The sequence below is a fragment of the Salmo salar genome, chromosome ssa04 (genome assembly GCF_905237065.1).
Source record: "Salmo salar chromosome ssa04, Ssal_v3.1, whole genome shotgun sequence".
Taxonomy (NCBI): domain Eukaryota; kingdom Metazoa; phylum Chordata; class Actinopteri; order Salmoniformes; family Salmonidae; genus Salmo; species Salmo salar.
This window is the reverse complement of record NC_059445.1, coordinates 19,626,287-19,645,473: the sequence shown is the minus strand read 5'-3', so window position 1 is coordinate 19,645,473 and position 19,187 is coordinate 19,626,287. Positions and strand designations below refer to the sequence as shown.

The 19,187-nt window shown below is 42.0% G+C and overlaps 2 protein-coding genes across 3 annotated transcripts in view; both read right to left on the bottom strand.

Moving 5' to 3' along the window:
- LOC106602512 (zinc finger protein 69 homolog) overlaps positions 1-19,187 on the bottom strand; it is a 506,109-nt gene that overhangs the window by 171,723 nt on the left and 315,199 nt on the right. The gene's annotated exons all lie outside the window — the stretch shown is intronic.
- On the bottom strand, positions 7,441-17,506 carry LOC106602465 (zinc finger and SCAN domain-containing protein 5B-like). Its single transcript, XM_045717550.1, has 6 exons — positions 16,988-17,506; positions 16,447-16,577; positions 16,090-16,254; positions 9,490-9,603; positions 9,041-9,152; positions 7,441-8,830 (listed from the first exon to the last, which is right to left on the bottom strand). The coding sequence occupies exons 1-6, from the start codon at positions 17,271-17,273 to the stop codon at positions 7,869-7,871; spliced, it is 1,770 nt and encodes a 589-aa protein (XP_045573506.1). The 5' UTR covers positions 17,274-17,506; the 3' UTR covers positions 7,441-7,868.

Below are 19,187 nucleotides of genomic sequence, written 5' to 3'. Positions count from 1 at the left end.
CAAAACAAGATGAACTGGCAACAGACAAACAGGAAACAAGAATAAGTACCCAGGGACTAATGGGAAAACAGGTGACACCTGGAGGTGGGTGGAGACAATCACAAAGACAGGTGAAACAGATCAGGGCGTGACACCCAGGATGATCAGAAACGGGTCTGGGTCAATTGAAGTCTCCGAAACTTCAGAGAAGATCCTAAAAATTCCACACCAATAACCATACAAGTTAGAGCATAGGGCAAAGCGGTGGAGTAGTGTACCCTGCGCAGCATTACATTTATCACACATAGAAGATGTATCAGGAAATATCCTATGCAGCTTTGTTTTGTTATAGTGTAATCTGTATAATACCTTGAATTGTATGAGACAATGTCTGGAGTTAATGGAGCAGGTGTAGCTATACTCCGAGCTATCTTCCCAGTCTGCCTCAGAAATGTAAGTCCCTAGCTCTTCCTCCCATTTTGCCTTAATGGCATCTGTAGAAGGTGTGCTAACAGATTTAAAAGCGCCATATAGACCGAGATATCAGTTTTCCTGAGGTGGGGCATATTTTTATGCATCCGTCAAACATGGAAGGTTTAGCATTCCCAAATGTCGGAAGATGTTTTCTAACAGTCTCTAATCTATAGGTATCTGAACAAATGAGTTCTGGGAAGATTATAGGTTTCCCTCAGCAAATCAAACGAGGCAAAGGTCCCTTCTATATATTGATCCCCTATGGTATTGATCCCTAGCTCTCCCCATCGCTCAAAGGTGTTATCAAGGTTAGAGGGGGTGAAGGAGGGATTCCTGGCAACAAGAAGCATGAATGATATTGGTATAAGGTCAAAGTAGACTTTAATTTGCTTCCAGATTCGGACTGTGCTATGTATACAGTGGGGCAAAAAAGTATTTAGTCAGCCACCAATTGTGCAAGTTCTCCCACTTAAAAAGATGAGAGAGGCCTGTAATTTTCATCATAGGTACACGTCAACTATGACAGACAAAATGAGAAGAAAAAAATCCAGAAAATCACATTGTAGGATTTTTAATGAATTTACTTAAATTATGGTGGAAAATAAGTATTTGGTCACCTACAAACAAGCAAGATTTCGGGCTCTCACAGACCTGTAACTTCTTCTTTAAGAGGCTCCTCTGTCCTCCACTCGTTACCTGTATTAATGGCACCTGTTTGAACTTGTTATCAGTATAAAAGACACCTGTCCACAACCTCAAACAGTCACACGCCAAACTCCACTATGGCCAAGACCAAAAAGCTGTCAAAGGACACCAGAAACAAAATTGTAGACCTGCACCAGGCTGGGAAGACTGAATCTGCAATAGGTAAGCAGCTTGGTTTGAAGAAATCAACTGTGGGAGCAATTATTAGGAAATGGAAGACATACAAGACCACTGATAATCTCCCTCGATCTGGGGCTCCACGCAAGATCTCACCCCGTGGGGTCAAAATGATCACAAGAACGGTGAGCAAAAATCCCGGAAGCACACGGGGGGACCTAGTGAATGACCTGCAGAGAGCTGGGACCAAAGTAACAAAGCCTACCATCAGTAACACACTACGCCGCCAGGGACTCCTGATGTAGTGGCCTGTCTCCTGGTAGCGCCTCCATGCTCTGGACACTATGCTGACAAACACAGCAAACCTTCTTGCCACAGCTCGCATTGATGTGCCATCCTGGATGAGCTGCACTACCTGAGCCACTTGTGTGGGTTGTAGACTCCGTCTCATGCTACCACTAGAGTGAAAGCACCGCCAGCATTCAAAAGTGACCAAAACATCAGCCAGGAAGCATAGGAACTGAGAAGTGGTCTGTGGTCCCCACCTGCTGAACCACTCCTTTATTGGGGGTGTCTTGCTTATTGCCTATAATTTCCACCTGTTGTCTATTCCATTTGCACAACAGCATGTGAAATTTATTGTCAGTGTTGCTTCCTAAGTGGACAGTTTGATTTCACAGAAGTGTGATTGACTTGGAGTTACATTGTGTTGTTTAAGTGTTCCCTTTATTTTTTTGAGCAGTATATAATTTTTTTCTATGAAATTACCTTTTTACTGAAATCCCTGATGTTATGCAAACTATCAAATTGAGAAAGAATAATTGGAAATAGTCATGTCAGATTGACAAAAACGTATCCTATTCAATTATATAAAACAGACATAGTGCTATGTCAGAAAACTTTCACATGTCGACATGGCTGCTTTCCCATCTTGTTTTCCCTACCCAAAACTCAAACCATTCGCCTGGCTGGCCATTCAAATCCCACCAGTCTTTCTACATTTTGGCACTTGTTTGAGAATATTTGGAAAACAAGTAAACTTTGTTCCACTGTACCAAAAGAAGAATAGAACATAAAAAATGGGGGAGAAACTTTGTTGAACTACAACGACTTTACTTTGTATAAATCAGCATAAATCTTCATAGGCTTAATGCCATAGAAACGTAGGGATGTACAGTTTTTTAATTTAATTTCACCTTTATTTAACCAGGTAGGCCAGTTGAGAACAAGTTCTCATTTACAACTGCGACCTGGCCAAGATAAAGCAAAGCAGCGCAACAAAAAACAACAGAGTTACACGTGGGATAAAACAAAAGTACAGTCAATAACACAATAGAAAAATCTATATACAGTGTGTGCAAATGGAGTAAGGAAGTAAGGCAATAAATAGGCCATAGTAGCAAAGTAATTAAAATTTAGCAAATTAACACTGGAGTGATAGATGTGCAGATGATGATGTGCAAGTAGAAATACTGGTGTGCAAAAGAGCAAAAAAAGTAAATAAAAACAATATGGGGATGAGGTATATTGTTTTAATTTACTTTTTTGGATCTTGGATGGGCAATTTACAGATGGGCTGTGTACAGCTGCAGCGATCGGTAAACTGCTCAGATAGCTGATGTTTAAAGTTAGTGAGTGAGATATAAGTCTCCAACTTCAGCGATTTTTTTTTTTTGCAATTCGTTCCAGTCATTGGCAGCAGAGAACTGGAAGGAAAGGCGACCAAAGGGGTGTTACCTTTGGGGATGACCAGTGAGATATACCTGCTGGAGCGCGTGCTACGGGTGGGTGTTGCTATGGTGACCAGTGAGCTGAGATAAGGCGGAGCTTTACCTAGCAAAGACTTATAGATGACCTGGAGCCAGTGGGTTTGGTGACGAATATGTAGCGAGGGCCAGCCAACGAGAGCATACAGGTCGCAGTGGTGGGTGGTATATGGGGCTTTGGTGACAAAACGGATGGCACTGATAGCAAATTGGATACAGTCTGAGTAGAGTGCTGGAGGCTATTTTGTAAATGACATCGCCAAAGTCGAAGATCGGTAGGATAGTCAGTTTTACGAGGGTATGTTTGGCAGCGTGAGTGAAGGAGGCTTTGTTGCAAAATAGGAAGCCGATTCAAGATTTAATTTTGGATTGGAGATGCTTAATGTGAGGCTGGAAGGAGAGTTTACAGTCTAGCCAGACACCTAGGTATTTGTAGTTGTCCACATATTCTAAGTCAGAACCGTCAAGAGTATTGATGCTAGTCGGGCAGGTGGGTGCGGGCAGCGATCGGTTGAAGAGCATGCATTTAGTTTTACTAGCATTTAAGAGCAGTTGGAGTCCACGGAAGGAGTGTTGTATGGCATTGAAGCTCGTTTGGAGGTTTGTTAACAGTGTGCAAAGGGCCAGATGTATACAGAATGGTGTCGTCTGCTTAGAGGTGGATCAAGGAATCACCCGCAGCAAGACCGACATCGTTGATATATACAGAGAAAAGAATCGGCCCAAGAATTTAACCCTGTGGTACCCCCATGGAGACTCCCAGAGGTCCGGACAACAGGCCCTCCGATTTGACACACTGAACTCTATCTGAGAAGTAGTTGGTGAACCAGGCGAGGCAGTCATTTGAGAAACCAAGGCTGTTGAGTCTGCAGATAAGAATACGGTGATTGACAGAGTCGAAAGCCTTGGCCAGGTCGATGAAGACTGCTGCAAAGTACTGTCTTTTATCGATGGCGGTTATGATATCATTTAGTACCTTGAGCGTGGCTGAGGTGCACCCGTGACCAGCTCGGAAACCAGATTGCACAGTAGAGAAGGTACAGTGGGATTCGAAATGGTCAGTGATCGTTAACTTGGCTTTCGAAGACTTTAGAAAGGCAGGGCAGGATGGATATAGGTCTAACAGTTTGGGTCTAGTGTCACCTCCTTTGAAGTGGGGGGATGACCGCGGCAGCTTTCCAATCTTTAGGAATCTCGGATGATACGAAAGAGAGGTTGAACAGACTAGTAATAGGGGTTGCAACAATGGGGGCGGATTTTAGAAAGAGAGGGTCCAGATTGTCTAGCCCAGCGGATTTGTACGGGTCCAGGTTTTGCAACTCTTTCAGAACATCAGCTATCTGGATTTGGGTGAAGGAGAAGCTGGGGAGGCTTGGGCAAGTAGCTGCAGGGGTGCGGAGCTGTTGGCCGGGGTTGGGGTAGCCAGGAGGAAAGCATGGCCAGCCGTAGAGAAATGCTTATTGAAATTCTCGATTATCGTGGATTTATCGGTGGTGACAGTGTTTCCTAGCCTCAGTGCAGTGGGCAGCTGGGAGGAGGTGCTCTTATTCTCCATGGACTTTAGTTTCCCAAAACGTTTGAGTTAGAGGTACAGGATGCACATTTCTGTTAGGAAAGCAACAGCTAGCTTTTTCAAACTGACTGTGTGTTTTGGTTCCTGACTTCCCTGAAAAGTTGCATATCGCGGGGACTATTCGATGCTAGTGCAGTCCGCCACAGGATGTATTTGTGCTGGTCGAGGGCAGTCAGGTCTGGAGTGAACCAAGGGCTATATCTGTAATTAGTTTTACACCAGATACCACTGGTCTGGGCCATTACATTCTACCCATTCAATTCATACTTGCTCAGGTCTTCAGAGACCACTTATTGTCGCATTTATTTATGCTTTTGTGCATGTAATTTGTTCCTATTTGCCGCATTCATTAAGAAGGTATTCATTTTCTCTTACATTTCGTGGAACAAACATGCCGTACTTAATACTGGAAGCCATTGTTACTCAATAGTCTCGAGAATCGATCCAAACAACAACAATGAGCCCCAATAAAATATCCCAAAGCGCTTCTTCTGCTTGAAAAATCTTTAAATCAATATAATCATAATCCCATAAAGAGATATTAACGTCCTTCCCATGTAAACAATTATAAGGTCTAATACCGGGAACATTGTTATTGTCGACATAAATCATTCTGATGAATGCAAAGAAGTGTTGCGAATTTATATCTTGATAAATCCAACGCATCAAAGGAACATTGTCCATAAATCAAAACCAACATTTTAGGGTGCTTTATGAAACGAAATATACATATTAAAGCCACTAAATACAGGCTTTTAAGTCACAACAAGCCCGACTTGAAATATGAAAATACCCTGCGCATTAAACTGTTGACCACAAATGCAAACTGTCAGATCAATCCTAAACATAATGCATTGAAATAAATGGCATGCAATCAAAGGAATTACTTACAATCATCAAAGAAGCATACATGTTTAATTAGTTCTCTCGGGGTTACAGGTTTAGCCGAACAGAAATCTAGATGTTGCTGTTTGGAAGCAAGCACGGGCATCTTCAGCATCAACGGCAATCGGCTGGCGTGGGTCTTCAACAGTCTTGTGGAGCTGTGCTTGGCCTGAAGGTGCTTCTTGATATTTTAAGTTGGCACAGTTTTTATTATGTTTTTTCTCCTTTTATTCTACCAATTCAGAACAATGTGAATACTTCCACGATGTAAAGGCTGTCTCTGCATCTTGCTAGCTTCCCGCCACAACCTTCCTGAAGAAACAGGAAGTGTGTGAACTTAGGGAAAGGATTTTAATTTTTTGGGGCCCAGAAAACAAAACAAAGAAAAAAGTAACAATTTGCTTATTTGAAAAAGTAACTAATTAACGGATTACCTCAGTTGAAAAACTACTGCGTTAAGTTACTCTTTACTACAAAAAAGTAATTTGAGTACTCTACACCCAACACTGCTGAGGAATCACTTTAACATTAGGCTGCAGCACCCAGCTCTCGCAACATGCGCTGTTGCCTTCACTATAAATCATATGCACAGTCAATCACACATTGTCAGCACATGCATACCCATTTTTATCCTGCTTATATGAAATAATCAGAACTGTGCATCATCATATGCAGTTTCACCAAAAGGTCCTTCCCTCCTGTTCATAAAAAGGAAAAGTTCCATGTCTGTCATTTGGAGTTTCATCCTGCTGAGACAATTTAATCCTTCACCTCAGCCATATCTGTCAGACGGAGCTTCAATTTAATCCTTCACTCTAGCTACCATGATTGTATAGCAATACACAACAACCCAAAAGTTGCGAAAAGAGCTCTCTTGTGACATAAACATACAGACAGTCATGCAGCACTCACAACCCAGGAATATATGAAGGAAACACACTTATCAATGCTTTCCACACCAAACAGTTGTCCGATTCACTTCAGTTCTTTGCCAAATTGGTGGGGTCACACACAGAGACAAGTGTGGTCAATACTTTTAACATTAACTTTACAGTTGAGGTGGTGTGACTATAACAAATTAATCTAATTCTAAATTAAAATGAAAGAGCACTCACCTCTTTTGTCACGTGTCCTCCGGTGATGAGAAGCCCACCCTGCTCACAGCGCCAATGTTAGGAATTGAAAACTGGTCAAAGTTTGGAGAAATGCTTGATGTAAAATATAAGGTGAACAACTTCTATATTTTAAAGATCTAATAGACAAAGACAGACATATGGGGAGACAGACACTTTCCTCTAAGAGGTTGGCAGAAAATCTCCCCCCCTCCAGTGGGGAGGAATGACCTAAATATTCTTTACTTATCTGTTCGCTGTTTCACCCTTCTGTGCCCGGTGCCAAAGCATTAAATCAAGGCAGAGACCTTGGGGTTGAATAGACTATACATTTGAAACATCTTAAATCGCTTAATAAGGACACCCATGGACGGTTTTAAGGCTCAGGGGCCCAGATACCAGTTACAGAGACCTGCTTTACGGTGACATCTGGCCTTACAGAGGGTACCTGGAGGCCAAATTCCAATAGGGAATACTCATCATAAAATAGCATTCTAACACACAGAAATATGATATTATAAAATGTTAACCACAGTCAAGCCCATCTCTAACACGGTGAGTTTTTCCTAGCCACCGTGCTTCGACATCTGCATTGCTCGCGGTTTGGATTTTAGGCTGGGTTTCTGTAGAGCACTTGACATCTGCTGATGTAAAAAGGGCTTAATAAAAAAATGTCTTGATTCAAGTACCTAAGAATATGGAGTCATTGGAGTTTATTATTTAAATGTCATAAATGTCAGACTCAAGAATTAAGTATAATGTTTTGGTTTCACTGAGATAGGGAAACCTAGTCCCTGCAATGATACAAACATAGCCTAGTCAGTCAGCACAGAGTCAATTTTGTATTTTAATTTAAACAAAATGGTCATACACTCACATAACATTTAGTACAATAACTTTTCTCACTATGGTAACAAACTTTTCTGTAAATCTGGTGCCCTCGCATTTATCAAATTAATTTTAGAATACTTTGGAAAAGATTCAACATTACGCACATCTTCACTACTTTGTCAGGTAAACATGCATTAAGGCACTATCATTTCCTCATAAAGAACACCAACGTCAAACAGGACAAAATTGTCACTTCATCAGTGAAGCATTTGTACAGACACCACCACACCAACCATCCCCATATCATCTACTCTGCCTCATCATACTCATTCTTTCCTCAGTTCACCTCATCCAGTTCCCTACTACATCCAAAACCAACAGAATTAACTACAAACTAACTAGTACTACATTATATGTCACTATACTCTATACATGGGCGGTGTGCATTTTCTGCTGGTGTATCCTGAGGTAGCCCCTCTCTGAGAACCTCTTCCCGCACTGCATACAGGCGAACGGCTTCTCTCCAGTGTGGATCTTCAGGTGCCTCTTCAGATGGGGCTGGTGAGAGAACCTCTTCTCACACTGGGGGCAGCTGTATGGTTTCTCCCCTGTGTGGACCCTCTGGTGCCTCTTCAGGTTGGATGAGTCCGAGAAACTGACCCGGCACAGGTGGCAGCCGAACGGTTTCTCCCCCGTGTGCATCCTCTGGTGGATCGCCACCTGTTTGGGGAAACTGAAGACTTTCCCACAGAACGAACACGGGAAGCGCTTCTCTTTGGCGCTGAGACCTTTACTGATTCCGTCACTACTAATGTCATTTGTCAATGGGCTTGTGTAGCCATTTAGTGTTGAGGCACTGGCATTGTTTGAGGCCTGGTTTAACATTAGGGGAGTGTGAGGAGGACAAAGACCAGGGAGTGTCTGTGTTGTCGCAGGGTCCATGTTCCAGTTGATAGATCCTATAGAAGGCAGGCTGAAGGCAGCACCTGTTAGTGGGTTAACCTGAGATGCCATCAGTCTCTCTGAATCACAACTATAGGAGCAGGATGGAGCATCGCTAACCGAGTCTATGTCTGTTCTCTCCAGCTGCATACGGACACCTCCTCGTCCCCCCGGACCAAATCTATGTCTCATCCTGGTTTCAGCCAATCTGTTGTCATGGAGACTACGTTTGGTTGTTGTTTTGTGTTCGATTGTCTTTTTCTGGTTGTGGTTAACAGTGTTGTTCAGCAGCCTAGAGTTGAGGACGCTGTCCCATCCACTGACCTCCACTATGTCGCATCTGGTCCTGGCCTGCTCAGTGATGTCGTCCCCCTGGCCCTTGGCTGCACCCGTCTGGGAATCCAAGATGGCCGCCCAGTCTTCTCTGTCATCCTCCAGCCAACCACCTGCAGGAAGAGGTTACAAACATGACACAGAAAACTGAACAGAGTTTTTTTTCTTCTCAATTATTTGGTCAGGTTTATACATTGATGAGTTTTTGTATTTAAACATAAGTTGTATTAATTAAATTTTATAAATGAAGAAAAAATAATAGCCAGGCTTATCACTATTCCCATTGAAGATCTATTACTGTATGTAGGATATTTCTCTCTTACCTTGCTCCCCCATCTTTAGTCCACTCTGCAGATCAATGCTCTCTGGTCCATCTTCTATTGTCTCCTCTTTGATGAGCAGCAGATCAGGCTTCCCATCCTCCATGTCTACTGACTGTAAGAGATACAGAGCAGGTTGGGCAACGAGGGATTGCTATGAGTACTATGCAAAAATGTTAGTTGATTTGATACTATGCAAATGTTAGTACATTTGATTACTTGACACTCTTTAATGGTTTGATAATGCCAAGGCATGGTCCTACACTAATGACAACCTGGACCATATCCACAAAGCGTCTCAGAGTAGAAGTGCTGATTGAGGATCAGGTCCTCACTTGTCTACATATTCTAGTCTTATTCATTATGATCTTAAAGGCTAAACTGATCCTAGATCAGCAGTCCTACTCTGACAGGCTTTGTGGATACGGGCCCTGACCTAATACCATTCAGACCTCAGGTGGTGGTGTAGTCTGGTTGTCCTCCATGACCATGGTCCCGTCAGGGTTCCCCAGACCCTCCTCACACCCCTCCTCCTTCACCAGCAGAACCTCTGGACCCTCCTCCTCCTGGAAGAGACAGGTGATACAGATTACACAGACATCTGAGGGAGTGTACGTACACACACACACAAAGATAAGCACACTTTAAACATTAATTGGCCATACTTGCAACTATTTACACTTAAACAGTTTCTCCGGCTCAAAATGCGTACCAGACAATTAAAAACTGATTTATTTGCACGTGACAGAACGCTAGATTGTAGTACACGTTAGCCCTATGCTAACATCACAAGGTGGCAGTGATTATATCCAGGAACAAGTTCACTAAAAGTTAAAGTCTACTATCGCTTTAAAAGTGTGTGCGGCCTAGAAGTGATGGTGAGAATGGTAGCCTACATGACTGCTACTAGACAAATCCATAAGGCTCTTCTGTTTTTTTCTTACGATGTACGATAAACTGACCTTATTTCTATTTGTTCCATAAAAGCACATGGATGTGTGTGAAACAGATAAACAAAAACGTGGGATTTTGTCCTATACACAAAAATGTGAAAATGTTATCTAACAGTAATAGCTAGTAGCCTTGTCAAGGATGCATCAATGCAATATTGGCATACAACATTTTGCTACAGACCAACGGAAGAAAAGCACATTTTGAACTATTGAATTTGACCTATTTTAAGAAATGTCATTGGTTGGGGCAGAGGCATCATGCCCATAGAGCCCCAAGGTGGAGGTGTCATAATACCCATAAAACCTAGTGGTTAAACTGCGAAATGGTTCTAATCTTTTTTCCACCATTGGGGATTTTAGAAACACTTAAAATAAGGGCTGTGTTTTGATAACCATTTAAATGTCTCTCGGACAATATATTCCTCACTATTTACTCTCAGTTATCGAAAATGCTAATTAGCATCAAAGTAGACATTATGCAAGACTACAAATCCCTGCAAACTCCTGCACGTCATCTCTAGCTGACACCTTTGCTAACAGGTATTGTGTCAATTTACTTGCACAAGACTGTTTACAATTGTCCATTTAAAGAAATGTAGCCAATTTATTCATTACTAAATGTAGCTAACATTAATCCAGAGAATCTTATCTTTGCCTCGATTTGGTAGTCTCATCCACATCATCATGGCATTTGTAGTTATTTATGATAGCCACATTAGCAGTTAATTAGCATTTCATTTTTGGGGGGTAAATACAGGCGAATATAATTGATAGTTACCTTGTCCAAGAGAGATTTACACGGTTATCAAAGCGTCATGCCAGGGTAAGCCTACACGAATACATCCCTTATTTTACGTTTCAAAAATCCCCTTTGGGAAAAATGAATGGTGGAAAAACAATTGGAACCATTTCCTTGTTTGACCTCAAGGTTTTATGGGTATTATGACACCTCCACCTTGGGGCTCTATGGGCATGATGCCTCTGCCCCAACCAATGACATTTCTTAAAATAGGTCATATTGTTGTCTATAGGGGGCACAGTCAGGAGGATTCAGAAGACTCAAGAGTTAAGCTTAGATATTAGGGCCGGGATGATAACAGTATCGCAATATTGTTTTTCATGGCAAAAATGAACACACGAAGCAGACAAAACTCTTTGGTCCTTTAAAAACCTGCTGTATGTAAAATAGTGTGTGTTATGGAAAATAAATAAATGTGAGTCTGGATGAAAACACAATCATGTTTGTTTTCAATATTAGGGCTGTTTTCCTCAAAGTTAAATCTGCTCCGTGTTTTGTTTCCTTGCCACGACACAAACGAATATCGCGATAGATATACAGAAAAATAGACATAAATATGATGTTGTGGGTAAAAATAAGTCCGCAATGATAAGTAAACATCAGACAAACTTGACTAAACTATTTTGATGTGTACAGTAGGTGTTAGTGTGTGGGTATGTGTAGGTATATTTAGTAAGTGTATATTGGTTATAAAGCGCTATCAGTGTAGAATAGGGTGAGATCAGATGTGATGTATACTAAAAGAGGGTCTCAATGAAAGTCTTGGAATGAAAAGTCCCATTTTGTGTTTATTAAATAAACAAGTTTTAAATACACCATATGAAAACCACACATACACATGTCTCAACTAAAAATCAGCATGAACTTGACGAACTGCATTCATTTTCTCATTAAAGGTGTCATGGGAAAACAATTAAGTAGTTGAATGGAAGTAATGAAACAGGCATTTGTGATCATCATATAGGCTACGCAGTACAAACACAATATGAAACAGACCTCAGGCTTATACTGTACACTAAGTATACAAAACATTAAGAACACCTGCTCTTTCTATGACAGACTGATCAGGTGAATGCTATGATCCCTTATTGATGTCACTTGATCAATCCATTTAAAATCTGTGTAGATGAAGGGGAGACATGTTAAAGAAGGATTTTTAAGTCTTGAGACAGTTGAGACATGGATTGTGTATGTGTGCTATTCAGGGGGTGAATGGGCAAGAGAAAAGATAAGTGCTTTTGAACGGGGGATGATAGTAGGTGCCAGGAACTGTAATGCTGCTGGGTTTTTCACGCTCAACAGTTTCCCGTGTGTATCAAGAAAGGTCCATTATCCAAAAGGACTTTAAACGCCTTGTAGAGTCCACGCACCGACGAATTGAGGCTGTTCTTGGGTGGGGCGCAATATTAAGGTGTTCCTAATGTTTGGTATACTCATGCCTTATACAGTGCTTTCAGAAAGTATTCATAGCCCTTGACTTATTCCACATGTCGATGCCAAGCATACCATGACGCAGCCACCACCATGCTTTAAATAAAATATGAAGAGTGGTACTCAGTGATGTGTTGTTGGATTTGCCCCAAACATAATGCTTTGTATTCAGGACATAAAGTTAATTTCTTTGGCAAATTTTTTCCAGTTTTACTTTAGTGCCTTATTGTAAACAGGATGCATGTTTTGGAATAATTTATTCTGTACAGGCGTCCTTCTTTTCACTCTGTCATTTAGGTTAGTATTGTGGAGTAATTACAATGGTGCTGATCCATCCTCGGTTTTCTCCTATTACCGCCATTAAACTCTAACTGTTTTAAAATCACCATTGGCATGGTGAAATCCCTGAGTGGTTTCCTTCCTCTCCGGCAACAGAGTTAGGAAGGACGCATGTATCTTTGTAGTGACTGGGTGTATTGATACACCATCCAAAGTGTAATTAATAAAGTCACCATGCTCAAAGGGATATTCAATGCCTGCTTTTATTTTTACCCATCTACTAATGGGTGCCCTTCTTTTTGAGGCATTGGAAAACCTTCATGGTCTTATATATACAGTGCATTCGGAAAGTATTCAGACCTTCACTTTTTCCTCATTTTGTTACATTAGACTTATTCTAAAATGGATTAAATAGTTTTTTCCTCAATCTACACACAATACCCCATAATGACAAAGCAAATGCAGGCTACATTTTTTTTGCCAATGTATTCAAAATAAAAAACTGAAATATAACATTTTCATAAGTATTCAGACCCTTTACTCAGTACTTTGTTGAAGCACCTTTGGCAGCGATTACAGCCTTGAGTCTTCTTGGGTATGACACTACAATCTTGGCACACCTGTATTTGGGGAGTTTCTCCCATTCTTCTCTGCAGATCCTCTCAAGCTCTATCAGGATGGATTGGGAGCGTCGTTGTGTAGCTATGTTCAGGTCTCTCCAGAGATGTTAGATTGGGTTCAAGTCCGGGCTCTGGCTGGGCCACACAATGACATTCAAAGACTTTTCCCGAAGCCAGTCATGCGTTGGTTGTGTACTTAGGGTCGTTGTCCTGTTGGAAGGTAAACCTTTGCCCCAGTCTGAGGTCCTGAGCACTCTGGGGCAGGTTTTCATGAAGGATCTCTCTGTACTTTGCTCCGTTCATCTTTCCCTTGATCCTGACTAGTCTCCCAGTCCCTGCCGCTGAAAACCATCCCCACAGCGTGATGATGCCACCACCATGCATCAACGTAGGGATGGTGCCAGGTTTCCTCCAGATATGACGCTTGGAATTCAGGCCAAAGCGTTCAATCTTGGTTTCATCAGACCAGTTTTCCCTTTAGGGTCTGAATAGTTTCCGAATGCACTGTGTGTGTATATATATATATATGTGACCCGTTTCAGGAAACTAGATGTATGTCGCAAGTCACGACTTCACAGGAGATCCATTAAGTTTATTTTTTTCGAAATATGTTTTTTTGGCAGAAATGCCTTCTGGAACATGTGAACTTTCATTTGCCTTAATAACAAACTTGTATGCCATCTGTAAATATGAATAAAATTGTTAAATTACGAGCCTTGTTGGTTAAGCCACAAAGACAGCAGCCTTCCCACTAGCCATGATGGGCTAAGATAATGAGTGGGCTGGACATGCCGAGAGAGGAGTTCGGATTGGTCTGCCATATAGAATGCTTCTGTCTATTTGAGCTGGTCAGTCTGTGTTGGTAATCCTGTCGAACGCTGCTTTTTAAAAAATGTGTAGTGGAGCTGCATAAGTGTTGCTCTCCACTTTCTGAAGAATTGAGTTTATATATGTGTGTTTTCCTTTTTTTATTTAAAACAACAACACAATACAGACAACACAAATGACGGCTCCCAGAGGGTGCATTCGCACTCACCGGCCCGAGATGCTGGCAAGGCAAAACATACAGTAATCCCATCCCCATCCCCGATTGCAGGACCTCAAACATTTACACTGTACATTTGTGCATATACTTATTCCAACAACACTTGAATTGGTTCTTTAAATTCACTGCTCATATGAGGGACCTTGCAGATAATTGTAAATGTGTGGGGTACAGAGATGAGGTAGTCGTTAAAAAAAATCATGTTAAACACTATTGCACAAAGAGTGACTCCATGTAACTTATGTGATTTGTTAAGCAGATCTTTACTCCTGAACTTATTAGGCTTGTCATAACAAAGGGGTGGAATACTTATTAACTCAAGAACTTTCAGCTTTTCATTTATTAATTTGTAAAAAATTCTAAAAACATAATTCCACTTTGACATTATGGTGTATTGTGTGTAGGCCAGTGACACAAAATCTCAATTTAATCCATTTTAAATTCAGGCTGTAACACAACAAAACGTGGAAAAAGTTGAAGGGTGCGAATACTGAATGCACTGTATCCCACAATGTCTGGGCTTTGCACTACAGCGCTCTTAGTTGTTGTAGAAATTGACCGGCTCCTGCAGTTTACTTTGTGCATTCGCTGAGTCTACCTTTAATGCAGGGTTTAATTTGTAAAAAGACAATCTCAATTTAATCAATTTTAAATTCAGACTGTAACAAAACAACATTTGGAGAAAGTCAAGGGATGTGAATACTTTCTGAAGGCATTGTATATCACACAATGTCTGGATGCAATATTCTACCCAGAAAAATCCAACACTGAAATCTGTTACTCTTGTTATTCCAAAAGCATCTGTGGATTTTTTCAGCTGACAATAAAAATTAATCTTTGACTTTATTATAAACGTCAGAAGCTATCGAGTGGAATGGTGACTTTCTATGTTATAGAGTGAAATGTTTTTTCTGCTGATGTATCTTGAGGTATCTCCTCTCTGAGAACCTCTTCCCGCAGTGCGTACAGGCGAACGGCCTCTCTCCTGTGTGGACCCTCTGATGCCTCTTCAGGTCACCAGCCTGAGCGAAGCGCATGTGACACTGGGTACAGCTGAAGGGTTTCACCCCTGTGTGGACCCTCTGGTGCCTCTTCAGGGTGCTAGCCTGGGCGAAGCGCATGTGACACTGGGTACAGCTGTAGGGTTTCACCCCTGTGTGGATCCTCTGGTGGATCTCCACCTTCTGGAGGCAGCTGAAGCCTTTGTTACAGAACATGCAGAGGAACCGTTTCTCTTTACTATTGCCTGATGTTGCTCCCCCTCCCTGAGCTTGGGCTCTAGTCGTGTTATTTGAGTTCAATACCTGATTGAAAACGACGCAGCCATGTGAATCGGAAGGCCCCATCGACGTGGACACTGGGTCGCGATCCTTGAACGTGTGTAAAGGTGAGTGGGTCGGGACATTTAGATTTGTCTCTAAGCTTTCCCTGTAGTCTAAGAAGTCACTGCTGTTTCCCTGCAAGTGTCCTTTTCCTAAGTGAGTCTCGTCTGCATTCCATGTCAGAGGAGAGTCACCCTCCACTTTCACAGTGACCTCATCTACGACCAGACCCTCCCCTTTCTTATTTCTTTCTATGGACCCTTCAGAGTATACACTACTAGTGTACTGGTTCCAGTCCCCTCTAGACAGATCAGTCTGTGTCTCTAAACCCAAGGATATGTTGCCAGGGTCCATCTCTGTAGTGTAAGAACAAGACGGATCATCACCGCCAGAGTGTAATGTGTCACCATCACCACGGGAATAAACCATCCACTGGCTCTGGTGAAATACCGGTAAATACTCTGAGCCAGGAGCATGAGGACAGCCCAGTTTCCCCAGCCCCAGTCTCTCTGGGTCAGATCCTGTGTGTAAGAGGCTGTGTGTTACAGTTAAAGTCTCTGTGTCTGTCTCTGACTTGAGGACGGCGTTCGGCGTTCCACTGACCTCCATGATGCTGCATCGGGTCCTGGGCTGGGGCGCGGCAGAGAGGTTCTCCGTGGCTTCAGGGGAAGCTCCAGCCACTGCAGTCTGGATGTTTCTGCTGTGCTGTGGGTCCTCCTCTCCTTCAGACCTCTCCTGCTTGACCCCAGGACCTGCAACCTCTGCATCCTGACACAAGAAGAGGAGGTTGTTACTAGTATCCAGTTCAATTGGATAACAATGTCATTGGGAAGTCTCACAAGCTCCCCTATGGCAGATAAATAAGGATGTAAATGTAAGCAAGTGAATAGCTGAGTCTTTCTGAAATAAACTGATCACAGTTGATATAGTGTAATTTTAATGTAACACTTTTACACTAACCTCTATCATGATAACGTGCTGGGTTGAGGTTTCACTCCCCTCATCAACAGTGATTGGTTGGTCATCTCTCCATGTATTGTGTCCTGCTGGCTTCACAAAGCTCTTGTGGCCTCCAGTGAGATCTCCTTCACCTGAGAGAGTGATTGGGGAAAAAGAGGTGGTTAGGTTAGCTACTGTAAATGCTCAAAAGCTTTGTACACGATTGACACTGTCTAGAATTGGCAAGAATGTAAGGTAACACTTCTCATAACTTCTTGATATACTATTTATTGATTGATTGATGTATTATGTTCCATGCATCACATTGTTTTCATTGAGTAAATAATAGGAAATGCTGTAAATCAAGAATCTGGTTAAATTATATTGTGTCTTTGCGCAAGATAACTAAGTAATCAGCTGAATTATTGTATACTAACTAACCAAAAACTGACCAAGACCCAATTCTGGTTAACCATATATGTGTTTAACACATCTAAAATCACACATGTGCAGAGGGGAACCGGCGACATGCCCCGCATCCTTGGCCTTATTCAAAATGTACCTCTTGCCATTCCCCTGTATCGGTCGAGGATCTTGACACTTCTGGGACGACTGGCGAGGACGCGCTCTCGCATTGTCCTCTCTGTGCGCTCCCGTGACAATTTCAGTTCAAGTAGCTGTAGTTTCCTCCGCAATGCACTGGTTTCTTTCTGGCTTTGAGTTATTTCCAAACGAAACACTGCATAGTCGTCGTCTACGAGTTTACAGACCTCTGCCACTGCTGCATTCGCTAGCACCTCCATTATGGAGGCTATTTGAGTGTGAAAAACCATACAGTTAGCAGCCATTGTTAACTAACTTAGCAGTTAGGTAGCGTTACCTAGATAGCTAACCTCTTGACCATCCAAGTCCTGTCTCCAACGCGGATTAAAGACTACATGGGATAAGTATGTAATGCTGTATGTAATGCATAGTTTGAGTTCCAGAGTGTTAATAAACGTCTAAATAAATAAAATAAAAAACGCTAACGTGGAAAGTATTATTAGTTACTGTTTACTTCCGTTTATACCGATGAGAAAGGATGTTGTAGCTCAAAGGGTGTGGCTTAATGAAAAGCGTGTGCGCAATGTTTTTTGAAATACGGTACTGCTTATCTCCTATTCAAGATCAGTCTTAAAAGCTTAGATTACTTAGAACCGTGTTAGCAAGATGTGTAGAATAAAATACAAAAACTACTTTTCCATCTACATCACCTCAGTACTGTAAATATTCAACTGTCCTTTTATCTAGCCTAGGTTTACTGTCTCTCTAAAAACAAGCCTGTTTCAAATGACAAGTTAATGAGGGGTATGTGTTCAAATAACCTACAAAACAGAAGGGTCGTTCCATTTGATTTCAATCACTTTTTGACCCCAACCCTTTTTGATTTGAATGAAATTTTCCATACATATTTGCCCATGGTAGAAGTGGTCATTAAAGTTACTTTTTGGAACTTAATTGCAAAACATGCGCTCAAGGTTGAACCATTTTGCATACCATGAAAAAAACATGTTTTTAATAAAAATTGAAATTAACCTTTGACGTCAATTATTAAAAAACATGTAAACTGTTTTTTGTTGTTGCATATGTTGTAGTTTAGACACAGTTTTACATAATGAGGTGTTTGTTGTGCCCGCCATCAGTTGGGACACAGCAGGCTCATGAATACAGAGTGGGTGTCATGTTTTGGCTGATAAATGTTCTAAAATGTGAATAACATTGACATTTCAACTTTCAAATGGTACCACAAAGATGGTTGAAAGTCCACACATAAGAGAATGTGTCAACTTTGGGCACTTCCATCTCCTTAATGTTTTAGCCCCAATTATTTTTGAAAAGGTACTACTTTTTTTCATATGGTTGGGGTCGAGAATTTTCAGGTATCAAAATGGGGTTGCGGGCCCAAAAAAGTTTGGGAACCCCCCCCCCCCCAAAAAAAAACTTACCACAAGACACTAAATCATATTTTTTATATTACAGAAAGAATAGTTCCCAGATATCCCGTGTACATCTCAAACCACACTGTTACGATTTCTCCCCATTGTGGACACTCCTATGTCTGATAAGGTCACTTAGGAAGGAGAAGCCCTCCTTAGTCATTGAGCTTCCTCCTGGACCTCTAGACATTGTTTGGGTGTTGTTGGGATTGTCTTCAGTGTTATAGGCTATGTGCCTCTCATGGTGAATGCCCATCCTGACCCTGTCTGTATTGGTGAGGTAACCCTGAGGTAACTGAGCAAGGCCACATCCAGGCCCAGATCTTCTATGAACCCAGTCCCCAGGAATTAGACGTGACACCGAAGGAGAAGACAGACTTGCTGCTAGACTACCAACAGAGGGGTCTCCCACCACTCTCTGTGAAGGCTGAAGCCCAGGGTGACCTGCTCTGTTCATCATGGATACTGTGGTGTTTGTATCATAGACCCTCCTGTTCCTATCAGCCCCAAGCCCTGCTTCATCCCTGCACTGAGACTGTGAAGAGAAGGGTCTGGGCTGCAGAATGGATTCCTGATTGGAGCCTCTGTCTCTCTGATGACCACCAGCACTGAGGTTGGTCAGTCCACCTGTTGTATTGTGGTGAAGTCTCGGTCCTTCGTGGTTGGGTCCTGATCCAGACTCGGGAAGTAAGAGTGACGGCTCCTGATCCAGGATCCTTATCCAGGTACAGGGTTTGTGACCAGCTGCCTCAGAGGTCCAGTCTCTCCCACCAGTAACAGTGGATG

Coding starts and splice junctions, on each gene's coding strand:
- LOC106602465 (XM_045717550.1), bottom strand. CDS start 17,273: ATGGCTGCTAACTGTATGGTTTTTCACACTCAAATAGCCTCCATAATG. Junction 16,255..16,446: donor AGCACGTTATCATGATAGAG/GTTAGTGTAAAA, acceptor TTCTTGTGTCAG/GATGCAGAGGTTGCAGGTCC. Junction 9,604..16,089: donor CCCGATGCAGCATCATGGAG/GTCAGTGGAACG, acceptor TGTCTCTTCCAG/GAGGAGGAGGGTCCAGAGGT.